We start from the raw sequence: 19901 nt of genomic DNA, 5'->3' as shown, positions 1-19901 counted from the left end.
CCATTCTTCCAACCAGTCTAGGAAGGAGAAATCCCTGTGTGCATGCAGTTAGACCGATATAATTTCTATGCATGCATCAGGAGAAAGAAAGTTTGTTGTTATATCCCATTCTATGCATTCCACATGTGTGAGAAGGGCTTTGACTTTACAAAGGTTTCCTACTGTAGTTTGGAGAAGTTAAAGACACTGTACTTAATCTACTGTCCAAATCAGTACACACAATCAATAGAAAATGGCCGTTGTTTGATTATTATTAGGTGTGGAATTTTTTCAGTTGCTGTGATATCAGCATGGTACTTTCAGATCAGAATATCATACTTTGCTGGTCTATTGTTCTTTATAGATCATTTCCTCCTTGTTCAGATCTATTGAAAATGATTTGATTATGTAGATTCATGCTAGGTCTGTGAAACATATTCAAAAGAGGAGACTCAGTGTAAGCATATCAGTTTGTTTCTTCTTCTATATTTAGAATCCAAATATAGGTTTTACAAAAGATTGTAATGATTAGACATTAGTACATGGCTAAGCCTATTTGTTTTGTGTTTTGTTTTGCTTCTGTCTTAAGAAAGGTTATTCCAGATACAGCAAATTCTGAGCAAGTTCAGCTTAATGTTTTTTCCATACGGGCCAGTGACATTTTTTTTATGATGATAAGACAGCTGAAAGAGCTTACTATTTGATGGAATCTCTTATATATTTTTCAAAAATTTTATGTATTTATTTATTTATTTAGCATATTTAATAGCTGCCCATCTCACAAACACGTGACTCTGGGCAAAGTACAACACATTCCTATATACACAACACAAGTAAATTCTATTTACTTGCTTGGATTTACTAGTTTGGGTTTACTACTTAAGAAAGAAAGATTGCAGTCTGTAAATTTGGTTGGATACTATTTAGACTGATGTTAGGTAATAGAAAATGTGCAAAACCAAGACAGGGCAAAATGTCAATAATTCCTGTCTCCAGTCCACATTCTTGTTCATGAAAACTTGAACTCTTTAAATACAATAAAACCAATAAGCCATCCTAAAGGCAATGCAATCCATGTGAATCATGATTACCAATGCTTCGGCCTCAAAAAAATGAAACAAAGTCTACAGAATTTTCTGAAGACCATTTGAAAAAGACTTTTGCCATGTCACATGGCTAGATTGGAAGACTGAATATAGCAAAATGAATTTTGCTCCTTTAACAGGGAATTTCAGGAAGGGCTAAAACCACAAGTTCGCTTTTCATTTTAGTTGAAATCTAAGAAAGTTTTTAAAACTAATAATTTCAGCTGGACTTGCAGCAACCAATATTTTTCCTGGATAGTTGTCTTGTTACTCTTGTAACTTTCAAATTTTATCTGAAGCATGCTCACATTATTGTATGCAAGCTAGAGACTACCTTACAAAACAACATATTGTTCTCTACATCCTGTCAGCTAGGATGTATATCCAATGTAATGACATGCACAAATCTATGTCTGTCTGTCTGTCTGTCTGTCTGTCTGTCTGTCTGTCTGTCTATCTATCTATCTATCTATCTATCTATCTATCTATCTATCTATCTATCTATCTATCTTATCTATCATATTTTATTCCATTTTTTAGGACAACATATTTACATTTGTTTCATCAGCTTTTGAAAGTTTTTGAGGGATTCCTCTATATTAAGTTCAGTCATTGTGGACAACTAACCCTGAAATACTCTTTATAATTAGCTGTGCAAAGTACACATATGAAATAACATTTTCAAGATTAAACTGGGGAAAGACCAAATGGATGGGGATATTGTCAATGTTCTCAAGGATAAGATCCAAATCTCCAAATGTTTGCGATACAGTTTTCCAATAGTTGTGGATGGAATGAAGAAGAAAATGGACAGACCTATTCAAAGTTTATTTTACTGTCTGGATAGAATCTGAATAGTTTGTGTGGTGCCTTAAAATTCTGAAAAATCAAGATTGCCTATAGACCATAGTGCAGCAATTGGGTTAATTGCTTTTTAAATTCTCCATACTTGTGCAGGAGCTACAGCAGTAATAGTTTCAGACTCCAACATTCTTGGCCAACAGAAAAAGTCTGCCTTACTAAACAAGATCTTTTTAAACTTTGCAAGATAATATATTATCTGACTTCTCAAAAATCTCTTTCAGCACTGGCTGACAGAATTGGAGATCTTTGCTATGATTTTTGCAGCTGCTATTCATGACTATGAGCACACTGGAACTACTAACAACTTCCATATTCAAACACGGTGAGTGCTGAAAGTTGAGCTATGATCAAAGAAAACTGGAGCCATGTTGAACGGGAGTTTGCAATCTTGATTTAATCGTTTTAGATTGCAAAACCAAACATTGGGTATATTTGCTATGAAATTGTTAAGTCTCAATTTCATCAGTATAGTTCAAATTTGGCTTCTCACAATTTGACCATGGCCATCAAAATAAAGGACCAAGCTGGTAAAAAAATATGTAGTTGACAGTTTTAAATATGGAAATCTCTTTATATGTAGGAAAAATAAAGTTTTACCTACTAACTATTGTGCCTAAAAGAAATTAGAGGCTGGAATGAGAGTTTATGATATATACAGCTGCCAGAAAAAAGTGGTCACCTCATATCTACTTCTTTATCTAATTTCATATAATTTATTCACATCCTGACATCACAACATTTTGCTTTTCCTCAACCCTTCCAGTGGCATCTGGTTGATATTAAAAAATATTAAATCAATTACAGGTAGTCCCTGGGTTAAGAATGCCCGGTTTAAGGACAACCCATAGTTAAGAATGGAGGCTATTGTAGCAAAATGCGAGTTAAATAGACAATGATTCGAATTAAATACATAATGGTTTGAGTTAATTACACAATCCTACTTATACAGTATTATACAATAATACTGTTCTGGCTTACATACAAATTTGATCTAAGGACAAACCTTGGGAATGGAACTCATTCTTTAACTGGGGACTACCTGTGGTTATAGTTGGTAATCCGAAAGAAATAATATTGCATTATGAATATCTTTTGCTTAGCAGATTGATGAGTTTATAGCCACAATAATGAAATTTAGACACAGCTTTGCAGCACCTTTCTGTCATTATGCTACAGGACTTCTTTTCCAACGCGCTGGTATTTGGCTTTTAGGAAAAAAATGCACAAAAATGGCATTTGTGCAGCCTTTTGTCAGGACACATATGCCTATTAGTGATGTAGGAAGCACCAACAGCCACAGATGAATAAAAGGGTTTATGCTGTGTATGAAATGCATAATTAAAAATCAAAATATATAATTAGCTTTAATTCCGAAACAATAGCAGATAAGTTGCAAATGTATAATGTCGGCAACAATTTGGAGGAGGACAATTTCAGAAACATTTCTTCTGCCATAACTGAGTTTGTATTTGATGGTCTAAAAAGGATACAATGAACAAACCATGGCATTTTCAGTCTTAAAGGAAGGGGTATATACATAAAGACTATCATAGCAGTTTGGGAATGGAATAAATTGCTTGTTAAAGGCTATCATGTAGAGGCGGGTGAGCTATCACTTGCAGAGTTTGTCTTTCTGCATTGGGCTAGATGGTCCCAAGGCCCCTCCAATCCATTATTCTATATCCAAACATACGTGGCTTATTTTTAATTGGATACCGGTAATTTCAAGGGGAAATCAAATTCTACCAAATTTGCAGGAAACTTAATTTCTGAACAGTTGAAGCCATCAAATTTCATATAAAACAGGGCATACTTTTTTACAGTGTAAGCTATTAAACTGGAGTCCTTGGGGTTCTCTGAGCTTGGTTGTTTTCTTGCAAACATTTCAAAACACAACCAACATGAGCTATGAAAAGGATCACACTGCCATACATCAGAAACATCTCAGAAACTACCAACAGACTATTACAACCACATGGCATCTCTATAGCACACAAACCAACTAAAGCCCTCCAAAACATCTTAAGCAAACCAAAAGACCCAGTACTCGAAGAAGAAAAAACAGGAGTCATCTACAACATACAGTGTAAGGACTGTAGCAACCACTATATAGGACAGACAGGCAGAAGGCTTGCAGAGCGCATCCATGAACACCAGCTAGCCGTTAGAAGACATGATGAAAACTCCTTAATCTCACAACACATGGACAGACTTAACCATAGTTTCAACTGGGAAACTCTCAGCATCTTAGACCAAGCTAAATCCAAAAATGTAAGAGAATTCCTGGAAGCTTGGTATTCAGACAAGGTAGTCATCAACAGGCACATAGAGATAAACAACATCTACATGCTATTCAAAAGAGACAAGAGAAAGGCAAACAAAAGGCAAACATCTCCTCACCAGCAATCATCACCCAGATAAGCAGAGATTAACACCAAGATTACCACCAGACATACAAGCAGTAAACAATACCTTAATCAAGGAACTACCAGAGAAAAAAATAGAACAAAACAAAACCCACCCCCCCACCCCCACCAACACTGGCAGGGCATGCCACAATATATAAACAGAGAGCAAACCCCATTCCATTCTAGCACTGAAGATGTTATCTAGCCAAGTAATGAAATGTTTGCAAGAAAACAACCAAGCTCAGAGAACCCCAAGGACTCCACAGTTCAACCCTGAGCTACACATGTTCACTTCTATTGGTAAGGTATTAAAGGGTCTCATTTTATTTTCTGCAGAACAAAGATAAAATCTACTACAAACCAAATCATGAGTGTGCTAAATTTAATAGAAACCAGTGTAGGGCTTTTGTCTATACCAGTCACTCACTTGGATGCTACCACAATTTTGCCTGTGCTAGTGTGATTTGAAAGAGACAGACAGTTTTCAATTTATATGGACACACACACACACTTATCAATAGGCCACAAATAGAACTGAGAGGAGGGAGGAGGAATTGATTAGATGAATTACATTAAAAAAAAAAATCCTAGTCCAACTGAATTGAAGGCATTGGATATGAAAAGAGAAGAAAAGGAAGAGAATTTGAATAATAAACTAAAGTGAGAGGATGACAAAAAGAGAATCAAGAAAAGATGATAAAAATAAAACTCAGTTGGCTGTTCATAAGAGAGCGCTTTCACCTACCCAGGCCCATAGAAAGGTATCCTGGGTGAATGCATATCTATCTGTTCTCTCATGAGTTCACTGACCATGTAAAAGCTCTGATTGGGGTTTCTTACTGTAAGGGACACCCTGGTTGCAGGAGAATCTTGTCAATCCCAGAATCTCTCCCTGCTCATCAAGAAGTTATGTGAGCAAATATGGAAGTTTTCAATTCTCTTCTTCACCTTTGGGTGTGAAGTCCTGTTCTTTCCAGTGCACTGGGAAGAGCAACCTATAATATTCTAAATCTATTCAATACCCCAACTAAACCAGGAAAAGTTGCAGATCAAGGTTTAAGAAGCTAGTGCAGCCTAGAATGGATTAGAGGAATATTCAAAAATTGGTTATAGAATTGTTTGCAGTCAATATAGCGGACAACAGCTAGAATAAAATCAGAGTGTAAATGCCAATAAATAGGGCAGAGGAGATATTATCTATCAAGTTCTACAATAAGAGTTACAGATAAAGCTTGGAAAAGCTCACATTTAGGGTACTGTAAAAGGTGGGGGGTGAACAGGAGAGGAACTCAAATATAACCCAGTCCTGACCAGGTGATTGGAGCCAATGTGTATAATACAGAGAGACATTTTGGAAGTTGTCAAAGACATTGTCAAGGACCGTTGTCAAGGATCATCATACAAGCTTCCTCTGTATGAATGGAGTAACACTTGAATGTGTCAGGAGACTGATGAGCTGATGGACATATGATGCGTGTGAGGGAATGAGTGTTTAGGAGAATGTGTGAGTACTTTAGTGAAAAGGTGAGAACTGTAAATGTCTGGTTTTGATGGAGCAGGTTTAGTGTTCACACTGGAACCTATACATTCTCCTAGTTACCAAGAAAGATGGGGAGCAAGTATATCTGTTGTTGAAGTGGTTACAATTTTGAGCTTGGATGTAAGGAAGCTACTCGAAACCCTCTTCAGTCATGAAATGCACCATATGGCCTTGGGGAGGTCTTTCGTGATGAACCTTCATGCAATGTAATTGCAAGACTAACAGAATGCAATGAAAAATGATGTATTCCTTTTTGCCATAGATTGTTAAAAATATATTCATTTAATAAGACACTAATATTTAGTCTGTTAATCCCATTATTTACTGCCTTCTGGCCACTTACCTAGAAATAGAGTTGGCACCCTTAAGGCTAATGGGGACTTGCTTCTGAATAAATATGTATAAGCCTGGATGGTTTTTTTGCTACAGTTTATGCCACAGCATTCTGAGGAAAAAGGACAATTATCACACACACACAAAATATAGGTTTTATAGCCACCATTGCACTTTTCCTGACACCTCAGAATAATTTAGTATCTGAAACATTTCAGGTAAATAAAATGGTATCCACAGGAATGTTTAATGACACTAAGATACTGTACATATGGAGTGGGGGAAACTCCTGAAAGTCTTAAATTGGTAATCACAAATATATGTTCTTTATAGGGACAGAGTTTGGAGTAAATGAAAATTTAACCAGATGGGATGTGCTTGGTTCTCTCTCCCATTTATTACAAAATAATAATTACTCCTAAATATTGGAAATGAATACTTTGGTACTGTACAAAAACTTTTTAGCTACATTTAGAAGAATAAAGCCAGTCTTTGCATATAAATATGGAGTCTTTTGTTCTGTAGGTCAGATACAGCCATTCTGTACAATGATCGGTCTGTGCTAGAAAATCATCACCTGAGTGCAGCATTTCGTCTTTTGCAAGATGATGAGGAGATGAACATTTTGTCTAACCTCTCCAAAGATGATTGGAGGTAAGAATGCCTGTTGACCTTGATGGCTGTCAACATGATTGCTCTGGGTATTCCTGAAATGTATTCAGTGGGAATCTTGATTCATGGACACCCAACGGAGGATACTTTGTTAGCAGTTAATGTGAGAAGCTATTGAGAAGAGGAAATGTGGGCTGAAGTCATTCAGTTTAAATATAAATAATTTTTAAGAATGCCATAACAATGAAGCTTTGCTTCTGCTGTGTCTTCCATGGAATGACACCTAGTAGGGTTACTGTTCCCAAAGAATGGCAGGAAAACAAAACAGGACAAAAAAATTGCATGTGGTCAAAGGGATAAAATGTTGAATTATCCCAAACCATATTGGCCTCCAAAGCTCATTCAGTTATTTCTCAATTATAAAAGTGCAATGTATTTCAAGAAGAAATGCACCTTTTTCAGCAGCTATCGGTAAAAAGCAATAAGATCAAACATGGAAAATTGTATATTTTCTCAGTATGCTAGTTTACATGGGAGGCAAAGAAAAATAGGGGAAAAATGCTTTTTAAACATGAGTGCAAATTTCATGTTGAAACTTACAGGGTTTGTTTATTTATGTTTTTTGATTTCTCTGTAAGTCTTCATTGAAATACTTCTGTGGCACTCATGCTTAGTTGTTTTTTTAGCTGCCTGTTGCTGGAAATAGGAACCTGAGGTAGATGGATTCTTGCTGTCAGCCTTGCGAGGTAGTCCAGACAAGAAGCACACCCATAAGTAGTAGTTCTACTTTATTGTAAGGTTACGCTAACAGAATCTTGCAAGTCTGAAAGTACATTTCTCACCTGCCGCTTTTACAGCCCATGAAACTATATTTTCTATTTTTGAGGATAATGTTTTTTTTTTCAGTTTACAAAGCACACTCCTATGGATGGATTTCATTTGAATCTTTATTTTTACTTCCCCAAGCCATTCAGTTAGTAGCTGAAATCCCAAACTGTAAAATCTCCAATCATGTTTTAAAAAATAGTCATGTTGATTAGTATCATGTCCCTATTTGTTTGTGTAATGGAATGTAATCCCTGGGAATGGGGAAGGGATGAACAGATTGTTGAGAGGGAAGGTTCAGAAAAGATTACTCAGTTCTGGGAAAGAAGAAACCATGAGGAAGAAACTCAGAATAACCCTGCCTTGATTTTGTCTGGTATAAGATCTAACAGATAGACATTATAATAGGCTTTCAAAATTCTGATATAATACCCTGCAACAATAACAAACATTCTGCTGATCCTGTTTCTTGACCTTGCCTACATCAAAGGGCTGACAGCTTATTTATTACATTTATATTCCATCTTTCCTCTGGTACATCAAAGGGTGGGGATGGGGGAAGTCAGTGTTTCTTCTAATAGCAACTTTGATTTTACTGAGAGATAGTGGTTGGCTCAGCGATACCAGTGAGATATATAAATAAATGAGACTTTCAGTCTGGGTCTTCCTGGTCCTGGTCTAATATCTTAACCACCACATTCCCCAATCGATCTTGCTAGTGCAGGTTATTTGTTGTTGCTGCTGTTTCTTCATCTCTGCAACCATAGGCCTGTGTTACTGGACTGTTGTGAGTGAATCCTGCAACAGAAAAACAGTCATCCGTGTAATGTATGCATATGTTCTTGTGTGAGTGATTTTGCCTGCCTAGTGTCATATTCAGCTTGATGATTCTGGAAAATGGCATTTCACAGAAGACAGTGTCCTAAGGTCACTTGGAAAAGCACTTTATTATCTCTTAGCAAACAAGACCTTAGCATATGACTAAATTGCACACTCCTCCCTACCCAGAAGCCCCAGTAAAAAAGATAACATGAAGTGTTGGGTGACGTACATGGGAACGAAGAGTGAGAATGTCATAAATAATGTTCAGACAGAGAAACAAACAAACAAAAAAGTGTTTCTTATATGTTATTTTTCTCATTCTCTCCTCCATCACTCCCCACTCTGGATATCTGCCTACAGAGAATTCAGGACTCTAGTGGTTGAGATGGTGCTGGCTACAGATATGTCCTGTCATTTCCAGCAAATCAAAGCTATGAAGAATGCATTGCAGCAGCCAGAAGGGTAAGAGACCTTCTGATACTGTGGAGAGGAAAGGCCTCCATTACAGCTGGTACTTTGCCACTTCATTATATGAGCCTCAAAAATATCTCACTGGGGAAAAAAAAAAGCCAACATCCTTTGATAGTTGTGACTATTTCTTTTTCCAGTGACTGGATTCACATGTAGGTGCATCGTTTCAGAACAGCAAAGACAATATTTCCTTGATTGTACCATGGCTGTATCAGATAAAGCCTGCTTTACTGGTTACTGATTAATGTAATGTATTTTACATTGGATGGCCCTTAAAGTAATCAAGAATGCTAGTAGAATGCTTGTGGGAGATAAACATCTGTCACATTAGTCAATGCTAGTTACACGGAATGTATACTTATTACCAGGGCCAATTCAAGGTGCTGATATTAATATTTAAGAGTTTGGAACCAGCTTATTTGAAGACCCATCTGCACCCACATGATCCGAAACATGTTTTAAGAACAGTATCTGAATACTGCTCCCTGTTCCACTAGCAGGAGTTACAAGATAGACGGATACAAAAGACAGAGTCTGTTTGGAATTCTTCCTGCAGCAATTAAGAGGATTATTCTAATCTGCATACGCCTTCAACCAAGAATTTATATCCTACAGCTACTACTATTTTTTTTATTTTTTGTTATTTTAAAGAGTTGAATATTGTTTTTAGGGTTGGATTAGGTTTCTTATATTCTTAATTAAATGGCAATCCAGCTTGTGAAGATTTTGCTACGAAGAGTGGGCTATATATGTAATATTTAAGCATTAAACTTTCTTCTGCCCTACTGGGGTAGGCAAAACATCTCTTCCACCATGGATCACAAGCTGATGTTGGCTCTTTTCCTTTTGAAGAAGATTGTACAGAAAAGGCAATTAAGGCTAGAGAAAGGCAGAAATGTCCTTTTGAAATTCATTACCAAAAGGGCAGAAAATTAGTTGGATGATTTGTCTGAATTTCTTCAGAGGAAGGAGGAATTCTCCCAAAAATGTCTCAAGGAAACACCCAGCAGTGGGAGGACTTCTTTCATTAGGTTTTCCCTTAGCTGAAACTGCAAACCACTGGAGAGATGACTGCACAATAAAATCTAGGACATTCATATACCTTACTTAGCCATTGTATAACTAAATAGGTGCAAGAATACCAAACACCACCTATTATCTTCCAAAGAATTTCTCAGCAACTTCTCTCTTATCAGATGGAATGAGATTTCATGTATTTTGTAGGTGAGATGTTTTTAGCCATTATTACTGTAATGACTGCATATAATGTACATGTATATATGAACGAAAGAGGAATTCATCTGCCTGGATTCAATAAAGGCATATATCTTGCTTTCCATTTTAAAATACTCTCTTTTGCTTTGGATCAGAATTAGGAGCTTCTGGGTAGAATTTGTGTTTCTTTTCTTCTTTTTAGAAACAAACCTGCTTCCTTCTTATTTTTTGGCTATTCCAGATTTTTTCCTTGGATTTTGTTTCTTTCTCTAACGTCAGTCCCCAAAGTTCCTTAAGTAGGCATAGAATTTGCAGCAAGGTCCATGCACTATATTTTATCTGCTGGAACTGCTTACAGCTTAAATAGGTAGGCTTGAGGTACCTATAGAGGTAGGATATATTTGTATGTCACTGCTGGAAACTTCTCTGGGGGGAGAGCATCTAAAAGGGAAGAAAGAGCCTGATTGGAATTGAAAGCAGAGTATGACAAATGTCACAGAAAGGTAATTATATGTAAGGTAATTATATTATTATAAGGTAATTAAAGGTAAACCATATCCATGCATACTTATTGACCTTAGCTTCTGTATTGTAAGCCATGAGTTTTTTTTCTTTAATATTAGAAGGAAATATGGAGAAGTCATATATTTCAGACCCATATAAGGCAAATACTAAATGTTACTTAAGATCTGATTTTTTTCCTAATATTCTTACTGGCTTGAGTCTAGAGACTGACCTTGTATTACAACAATGTTGTAGATGCAGCTTCACAAATTATTCCACTTCAAAAAATTATTTAATACTTTAGAAGAGATGTGGGGTCAGTGGGACCAAATACTAATATTAATCCATAAGCTGTCTGTTAGCATACCCTCATTTCCTTGGTTAGCAGTCTTTTAAAAATCTGTCAATGCAGACAATTAATTCGTGCCATTCTTTTGGGTTTTCAGAATTGACAAACCAAAAGCCTTATCTCTGATGTTGCATACAGCTGACATCAGTCATCCTGCCAAGGCATGGAACCTCCATCATCGCTGGACCATGTCACTGTTAGAAGAGTTTTTCAGACAGGTAACTTGAAGAAGAATGCATTCAGACTGAAGTAGCAACTGCATTTTTATCTGATAACTTGGTGTTGGCTACCAGTATAGACATTGATAGTCTCCTTATTAGACTAATACATAGTTTATGGGTCTATGAATAATTATGGTTCAGAAAGTTTAGTTAGTCCAAAACAGATCCACTATGTCACATTGGGACTTCTCAATAATGTCACATGATCTTAGCACTTTGTCTATTATACTGGTTTCTTCTAGGCCCAGTTCAGACTAGTAATACTGATCTTGAGAACCCAAGAGAATTGGAGCCAGCAGAAATCTATCTTCATTGCTTCCAGACTACATATGAGTCTTGAGAGCCCTGGGTTCTCATGACTTTTTGTCCTCTCAATAGTATACCTTCCTCTGACTTGCTGATGTTACACTCTCTATTACTGCTGTTAAACAAGGCAAATATTAGTAATTTGGGGTGCATTGTTTTGTTAAATTTTTCATATATTTAACAACTTAAAGAAGTTATTAAGGATGAATGTGAAAAGAGACCGCCAAAGATCAAGAAACAGAAGAAAGCAAACTAGATGTCAGAACAAACAATGGAAGCTGCCAAGAAGAGATGAGATGCCAAAGCCAAGAGGGCAAAGATTTCAGGAAGAAATTTTACAAAGAATTTCAGAGAGCTATTAGAAGAGATAAGAAGCAGCATTATAACAACATCTGTGAGGATGTTGAAGATGGAAACAGAGACAGGAAAGCAAGGAAAGTCTTTCAAAAGATCTCTGAACTCAGAAAGAGGCCCCAACTTGGAATTGGTATGCTAGAAAACATTAGTGGGCAAACAGTAACTGATTCAAAGACCAAACAAAGATAGAAAAAGTATATTGAAAATCTGTACAGTAGAGATTTCAATGTTCAAGATACCTCAGAAGACATTCCCTACTTACAAGAACTTTTAGTACTAGAAGATGAAGTTAGATCAGAACTCTGGTCATTATCAGGTTGGAAGGCTACAGGAATTCATGACATATCTATAGAAATATGGCAAGCAACAAAAGAAGAATCAATAGAGGTTCTAACTGAGCTATGCCAGCAATTCTGGTGAATGACACAGGCTGCCTCAGGTCAGCAAAGGAGTAAGACAAATCTGTATATTCTCCCCCTTTTATTCAGCCTACATGTAGAATATACTGTATATTGAGGGAAGCTGGACTGAAAGAAGATGAGAATGGTTTTAAAATTGGAGGAAGAAACATCAATAACCTGTGCTATGCAGATACTCTGCTAGCTGAGAATGCAAATCATCTGCAACCTCTAGTAATGAAAGTCAAGGAGCACTGTGAAAAAAATGGGGCTAAATATAAAGAAGACCAAACTAATGACAACAAATACAACAAGCAGTCATATAATTTATGATGAAGATATTAAAGTGATGGATACCTTCTGCCTTTTAGGATCAACTGTCAACAGTAAACGAACAAGCAGTCAAGAAATACACTGCAGACTAACACTTGGCATAGTAGCAATGAAGGCTTTGGAACAAATACTTATATACCAGGATGTGTCTATTCCTATAAAGATCATAATCATGGAGGCAATGATTTTCCCTGTGACACTCAATGGAAGTGAAAGTTGGATTTGAAGAACCAAGATAGAAAGCGTATTGATGCTTTTGAACTTTAATGTTGGAGAAGACTTCTGAGAATAACATAGATAGCCAAAAAACAAACAAACACAAACAAATCATCAAACAAATCACCCCAGAAGTCTTACTTGAAGCACAAATGACTGGGCTCAAATTATCATACTTCAGACACATTATATGACAACCTAAGTCTCTGGAGTAATCTATAATATTGGGAAAGGATTCAATTACAGTGGTGATGGGTGCACCATTGGAGGATCTGGAGGACCAAGCTGGGGACAGATTGCCCGAGAGAAAATCTATCTATGTCGTTGCTAAAATACACTTGTAATCTTACAAAGCTATCAATGCCTTTTAAACTACTCCAAAAATGCCTTTATATCAGATGTCCTGAGCTAACAATCACTGAACTCCTGTCATCCTTGCTGCTGGGTTCAAAAGGTGTTTCAAAGTTGATCAGATGGCTCTTGAGTCATGTTTTTTTTCTATGATATACGGTCTGTATGGAATATCTCTATAGCACAATAACTATTTTACAACATTTTAATCATAGGATACCTGAAAAATCCCATCACTTAATAAAAACCAGCAACAATACTTTCAAACAAGACTGAATACAAGAAAAATTGCAAAAACAAGTTTTTACCCTAAAACTGAGTTCTAAGATAGAGGGGGCTTGGTGGATCTCCTTGAGAAGCTGATTTCAATGCTGCAGCAATAGTACATGAAATTTTAGTGCCCTAAGCATTAAAAGCACTTCGTATGGAAAAGATACCCAGAAAAAGTCTGCTTTCAAAGTGGGATAGTTCATAGAGAAGAAACATTCCCTTGAAAATACATGTTGGCTGATGCTGTTTAGGGCTGCTTAGAATTAACATACTGAATGTGGCTTGAAAACAAACAGCCAGCTAATGCAATTATATCAATCCCTTGAAATATATTCTATAAACAGCCCTGTCAGTACATGGCCTCCAAAACCTGATTAGAGAAACAAAGAATGCTGAACTGTATGGGACCCATCCAGCTTTCTTTTTCAGGGCATAAGAGACTATTAATTATTAGTGTGACTGATCATCAGCTGTCATACAGATGTTTACACTCCCATATATGTATCTTAAACATTTACCCTCATACACTTCTGTTAGGGGTAGAGAAGGAGGGAATGAAACAGGGTGGCTTTTGTTTAATTCCTTTAAGTGCATCACATTACTCCTGTTTGGTATTTTACAATATGATATGGCCCTATGCCTACTGGGAATGCTAGCTGACTAAGCAGCAGCTTTTAATTACAGATTTTAATGCTTTATTTTAGTAGGTAAATTATTTAATCCATCTGCCATCTTCCATTTTAAGCAATTCATATTTGTGTGGGTAAGGGGGGTGGGGGAATGAAGGTTAATCTTTGAGATTTTTTTCCAAGTATGTATTATATATTTAGTTTGAAAACCTAGTAGTTCCAACAACAACAAGGCCAACAACATACTGCATATTCCACAAAATGACTTTTTCTTGTAACAGGGTAAGCTTGAAGTTAGGGACATTAATACTACATTCTGTAACTTTTAAGAAGGTAATATACTGTATATACACAAGTCAGGCATGACAAGCTATGATTTCTTACTAATGTAAGCCAGAATGGGTTTTGAGCAAATTCCCCAGATCACTGCATGCAGGTTTGGGAAGATGTAAAGTTTGTATACCTTTTGATTTTAAACCACATTTTTTCCATTTCATTAGAACTGCAAATTATCTTCATCTGGAGGTTTAAATCTCTGCCCTCATGTACAAGGGGGAGCAAAAGTACAAGAGTTCAAGTCATGTTCATAATAGCAGATAATGGTTTGCTGTTACTTTTGCACATCATCCAAGCATTCAGTTATCTTCCATGACTTTATTAGACAACTAGTATTATACGATGATGCTTAATATTACTATTATAGATGGTTGAATGTTCCCATCACATTAATCCAGAAATAAACCAATTTCTTCTCCCACACCCATAATTCAAATAGGTCAGCTGTTTTCTTCCATCTCTCCAAGGTCCACTATGGGAATCTACCTTCTAAAGCCATGGATACTCTTAGCCTTAGGCATAGTGAGGCAGTTGCCTTATGGAAGCTCATAAAGGTGTAGTGTTGGCAGTCACTTGGCTATTTCTTCTAAGACCATTAGGGTTGTTGGCCATTCCTTTCTTTTGGCTATCAAGCTATGTGCAACATGCAACCAGGCTTGTTGCCCCAGGAGCAATATTGATCCAGTTTGTGCTCCAACCTGCCTGTATATATGTAATGGGGAAGGGATATATTATCCTGGCAACAGAATGTTTGAGGCAGACTCTCTCCAAAGCATATTTTTACAAATAGCAGCAGAGCCCGCCTGCCCTCCCTCCCTCCCTCCCTCCCTCTGGGGTACCATAGGCTTGTCAAGAATACCTGCAAAAAAGAAAAGAAAAGAAAATTCCCTCTTTCTCTAGTTAGCTGGCAATCTTATCTAACAAAACCTGTGTTATGAAACGATGAGCTATGGCAAAATCCCAAATATGGTGTCTAAGTACACATGTTTGCTTTACATAGTTTTTGATGCTGAGTTTGGGGGGGTTGGGTTACCTGCTATCTGGTTTTTGGGGTTTTATTGTATTTTAATTACATTTTTAAATTGTGTTTCTAATTAATTTTTTTAAGTGTCAGATGTCTGCTTGTTGACAAAAACTAACATATAGAAAAATAACAAATAGAATGCTTGCCTCCATGTTAAAAACTGCAGCTTTCATATCTATCTGGGAAGAGAGGGAAGACACTGGCCAAGCAAGAAGATTCCACACACCCAAAGACACACACACCATTTTGGTTAGCAAACTTTGCCTCCCCTTTTAGTCTTCGCCCAGATACTAAGGGGAAATTTGAGAAAAAACAGAAGTCTGCTGTTTTGCAGGGGGGGGAAAAATTGAAGGTCTAACTAATTAACTTTCTCTAGGTAATGCTCTACAAGAGCCAAACAAAGGTTGGGCCAAATCGTATTTTCTTTTCTGCATGAGGTGTTAAAATCACAGAATATCAGGAATTTCTTCTGTTAAAATCTCACTCAGATGAGAGGGAAGAGAATGAAAATGAGACATCTTTTACATTCTTGTGATTTTTTCTTCTCTCCTTTTTCTTTTCAGGGCGACAAAGAAGCAGAACTAGGCCTTCCTTTTTCCCCTTTGTGTGATCGTAAATCCACTATGGTCCCTCAATCTCAAATAGGTAGGTAAATCTAAGAAGATCAGAAAAATGTACCTTGGTGGGAATACAGTACTCAGAAGGTATTATTTTGTATAATATTATATGCTAAATGAAACCATAATTTAGTATTTGTTAGCTTTAAAAGTCACCAAAATGTAACCAAATTAATCCTATGTATCATACTGTAGTAACTTTTAAATTCATTGCATTAATTAATATAATGGGATACGATTTATTTCTATAGATCTCTTGGTTGTTTGAATTAAAAGGTAAATGTGCAATATAACTCTGCAAGTTCTCCAACCATGTTCACCAATATGTTTCGGGTAATGTGCATATCTTGATAGCTTTGCACATTAACCATTCAATTAATATTATCTCTAATTTCAGAGGCCAATTAAGGGGAGGGGGGCAGTGGGAATGATGAAAGCAGCCCTGTGCCATTGTGATCTGCCCTTTTGTACATGCATTGCAGTGTCATTAAGACAAAAGCACTGGATCCTGTAGATGCATCTGTTTAAGTTGTGTATGATTCCTAATGTTCAGGCCAATCTCACATGACAGCTAAAGCATTATTTGGATATACACCCACCTTTCTTTTCCACTTGTGTTCCAAACATTATGGCACCTCTTATTGCTCTGTTTTAGCTCGTTCTCTGGTGCAATCCTTTGTTAACACTGCGGAGGCAGAGCCACACTGAAAGCCATTTGTGTTTTTCCTGTTCTGTCCATCCCCTTATCTCTAACTAGGAAGAACATAGCTTGCAAGTGCCAGTTAGCAAATGCCAGTCTTAAACCCTTTCCTTCCTTACCATCTGGATTTCAGATGATTCCATAGCATCCTGGCTCCATTTAATGATTTTATATTTTGCCCAAGCTTTAATGACCTAGATTTTCCCCAAATCCTGTATATACTTAACCTTACATACCACTGAATAGAAAAAATCATGATATACAGTAGTTTAGTCATTAGTTGGCAATAAGACTGAAATGCTCCAGAGCAGACTTCAGAGTTTCTTATTACTGGTCTGTTAAGGCTGAAGAGAGACCAAGTTGTTGGGTAACTTATCAACTTCTGTGCTTTCTTAGCTTTTCAATGCAACCATTCAGTTACACAACATATTTTCATCTGCCGGGATAGAAGTTCTTAATCTTGTATGAAGAGAATAGGCAAGAACATTAACAAAAAAACCTCTATAAAAAAGGACAGGTATACAGTCAAGTTATTTAATTTCAAAGTTATATTTCCTTGTCATGGAATTGCTTCCAATTGCTCATGGTTTCCGAACCCAGTTTAAGTTTATTTCCTAAATAAATGTGATTTCCAGGATTTGAAGCTGGAAATCATGAACAGATTTATTAAATGTGGTATATATGATGCACACATTGTAAGGGCAATCGGAGGTGCCCCTTGGCTGTATGAACTGTGAAGGAGTTTATAGGTGCTAAAGCTCTTCATCACCTTGGTTGAAAGAATTGGAATATTAAAACATCAATGCAATGAGAGTTTGTTGAACAAACCTTCAGTGTGGTAAAAGGTTAAATTAGCAGGTAGATTAGCACCAGACAGGGGAATGCAGAAGAGGCAGAAAGCTACAGCATCCTGTTATCCTTGTCTGAAGTATAATATTAAAGCAATTCTGAATTTTTTTGCTTGACTGCAACTTCTAAAGGAGTTTTAGGGATGCTGATTATGCTTGTAATTAGATCATAGTTTAATTGTAGAATCAAGTTTCACATGGCAGAACCATGATTTGTATGGATAATCTTTAATTAAAAGGTTTCCATGTCTTGAGATCTTGGAGGGCTGACTGGATTGCTTTGTGGTAGGATTCCCTTTATAACTATGGCCATTTATCCTTTGGTCTTACTTTCCTGGACAGAACTTGTGACAGAATTTGACTTTTAATTTAAAAAGACTTGCATTCGTTGCACAAATAACTGGAGAATCAATGGTGAATTACACTGTTAGCTGAGATAATTACAGCAAATAAATCAAGCACTTACAAAGTACTACTAATTTATATAGCCCTCACTGTTGGAGCATTTTATTTAATTTGTGGAAGTTTACTGCATCATATGGTGTTAATAATCACATTCTGTCCATAAATCTCACACGATAACATTATAACATTTTCTCTTCTCTGTTTGCTGCTCAGTGGGCAGTTACTTAATAATTTCATGTAGTGAGAATATGTTTATGAAGATTCTCAGTCATCCAGGTGGAATTGTCTGGAGGTTGAGTCATGTCAACTGGACTTCTTTTCTTTTTTTGGTAGAGACATTTGGTAGAACTGCTTGGACAAGTAGCAAAACGTCTCCACCAAAAAAGAAAAGAAGTCCAGTTGCCATGACTCAACCTCCAGACATGTAGTGAGAACAACTGTTTTTTCCTTTTTTTATACATAGATATAATATTATTCTCAAAGATGTTCTGAGAATATTCCATGACAATAGGAGAATATTCCATGACTGATGTTCTTATATAATGGATTAAAATTCTATTGTGAAAAGTAGTTGGTTGATTTTTCTTACAAGAAACACCATATAGTTATAGATCATGGGCTGAGGCAAGGGCATCTGCAGCGAGCTGAGATTTTGTCAAAATGACAAAACACTTATTCTGATATCACAACACAAGCTTCACCCATTACGTACTTGCATGTGACATCATGACAATGTACAAGAAGAATGGAGTTTGCATCATGACACATTCTTTGCCATCTGCTCCCCTTGCCACCTCACTGATGGCCATGGATGGAGTTTACTATTATGATTAAATAAATGTGCCAAAAATGGGAATCTGCATGTTAGATATCAGTAGGATAATAACATAGCATCATCGCCAATGTTATCAAAAAGGAGTTACAAAATACTTCCTCTAACTTTACATGCAAATCAGAGATTTATCAAATTATATGTATTGCATATGTATAGCTGGACATTATTTCAACCACCTTAACTGTTAATCAGGCTGAATCACTCCTTTTGATGAAAGAGATCCCATCAGGTATTCATAGAATGTGTATCTGCTACATTTTGCAAATCAAAATGAGAAATGTAATATTAGGAATACAGGGAATTTGGGGGTGGGTGGGTCACAAGCTGAGCGTTTGTAGTGTAAAATCTTCAAAAATCAAACGAAAATAAAATCTGGAACTAAAAAAGGTTAAATGTTGAACTCACAAAAGTAATTTTTGATTTAAGTGTCTTTTAGAGTATAACTTTATTCATATTTGTCTTGGCTTTGAAGTTTGATACTTTGTTTTTATAATACAGGAAAGTTTTCAGTGAAGGAGCATGCTGTATGGTACAATGATTCGATTTAACTGCCAAAGCTGTTTTTAAACCAATTTATTTTATAAAGACAATTTTTGCCATCAGTCTAGTGCTGATATCTGAAAGTCAATCTGCTTCCTCATCAGTCAGGCCAAATTGCAGTGGAATGCAAAGCCAAGAAATTGTAATTACTTAACAGGAGGCTTAGAAGATGTAAATGCGTATCCTTCTGTCTGAGACTGTAGGAGGCTTGTTTGATAGGAGACTTTCGACCTTGTTGTCATCAATGCCTGTTTCTGCTGATTATTGAAGTAACAGTTTTTAATTTTTGCCCTTTGCCTGGCAAAGAAGAAGTCCACCTTTTCAGAACATGCTAAACAAACAGCAGATGTCTAAAGCCTCTATGCATTAACTCACAGGCCACTAATTTCTTGAATGTCAGTCACTTCTCAGAACCACATTATTGGCTACCTAAAGGTTTTATAGGCCAGTTTGAGCTCTTCACTCTGTTTTTAAATCTACGGTTGCCAATGACAGCAATAGGCTTCGC

At 36.5% G+C, this 19901-nt stretch overlaps 1 protein-coding gene across 3 annotated transcripts in view; it reads left to right on the top strand.

Moving 5' to 3' along the window:
• PDE1C (phosphodiesterase 1C) overlaps positions 1 to 19901 on the top strand; it is a 238830-nt gene that overhangs the window by 175167 nt on the left and 43762 nt on the right. For all 3 annotated transcript variants that reach the window (XM_088149941.1, XM_088149943.1, XM_088149942.1), the window contains 5 exons: positions 2150 to 2250; positions 6735 to 6863; positions 8829 to 8930; positions 11105 to 11225; positions 16012 to 16093. In XM_088149941.1, coding sequence (XP_088006067.1) covers positions 2150 to 2250; positions 6735 to 6863; positions 8829 to 8930; positions 11105 to 11225; positions 16012 to 16093 — 535 coding nt within the window. The remainder of the gene's footprint in view (positions 1 to 2149; positions 2251 to 6734; positions 6864 to 8828; positions 8931 to 11104; positions 11226 to 16011; positions 16094 to 19901) is intronic.

The sequence above is a fragment of the Python bivittatus genome, unplaced genomic scaffold, assembly GCF_059951505.1.
Source record: "Python bivittatus isolate LINGU-HERP-01145 unplaced genomic scaffold, Pbiv_v1 ctg000610_np1212, whole genome shotgun sequence".
In the NCBI taxonomy this organism is placed as follows: Eukaryota; Metazoa; Chordata; class Lepidosauria; order Squamata; family Pythonidae; genus Python; species Python bivittatus.
This window is presented reverse-complemented; position numbering and strand designations above follow the sequence as displayed.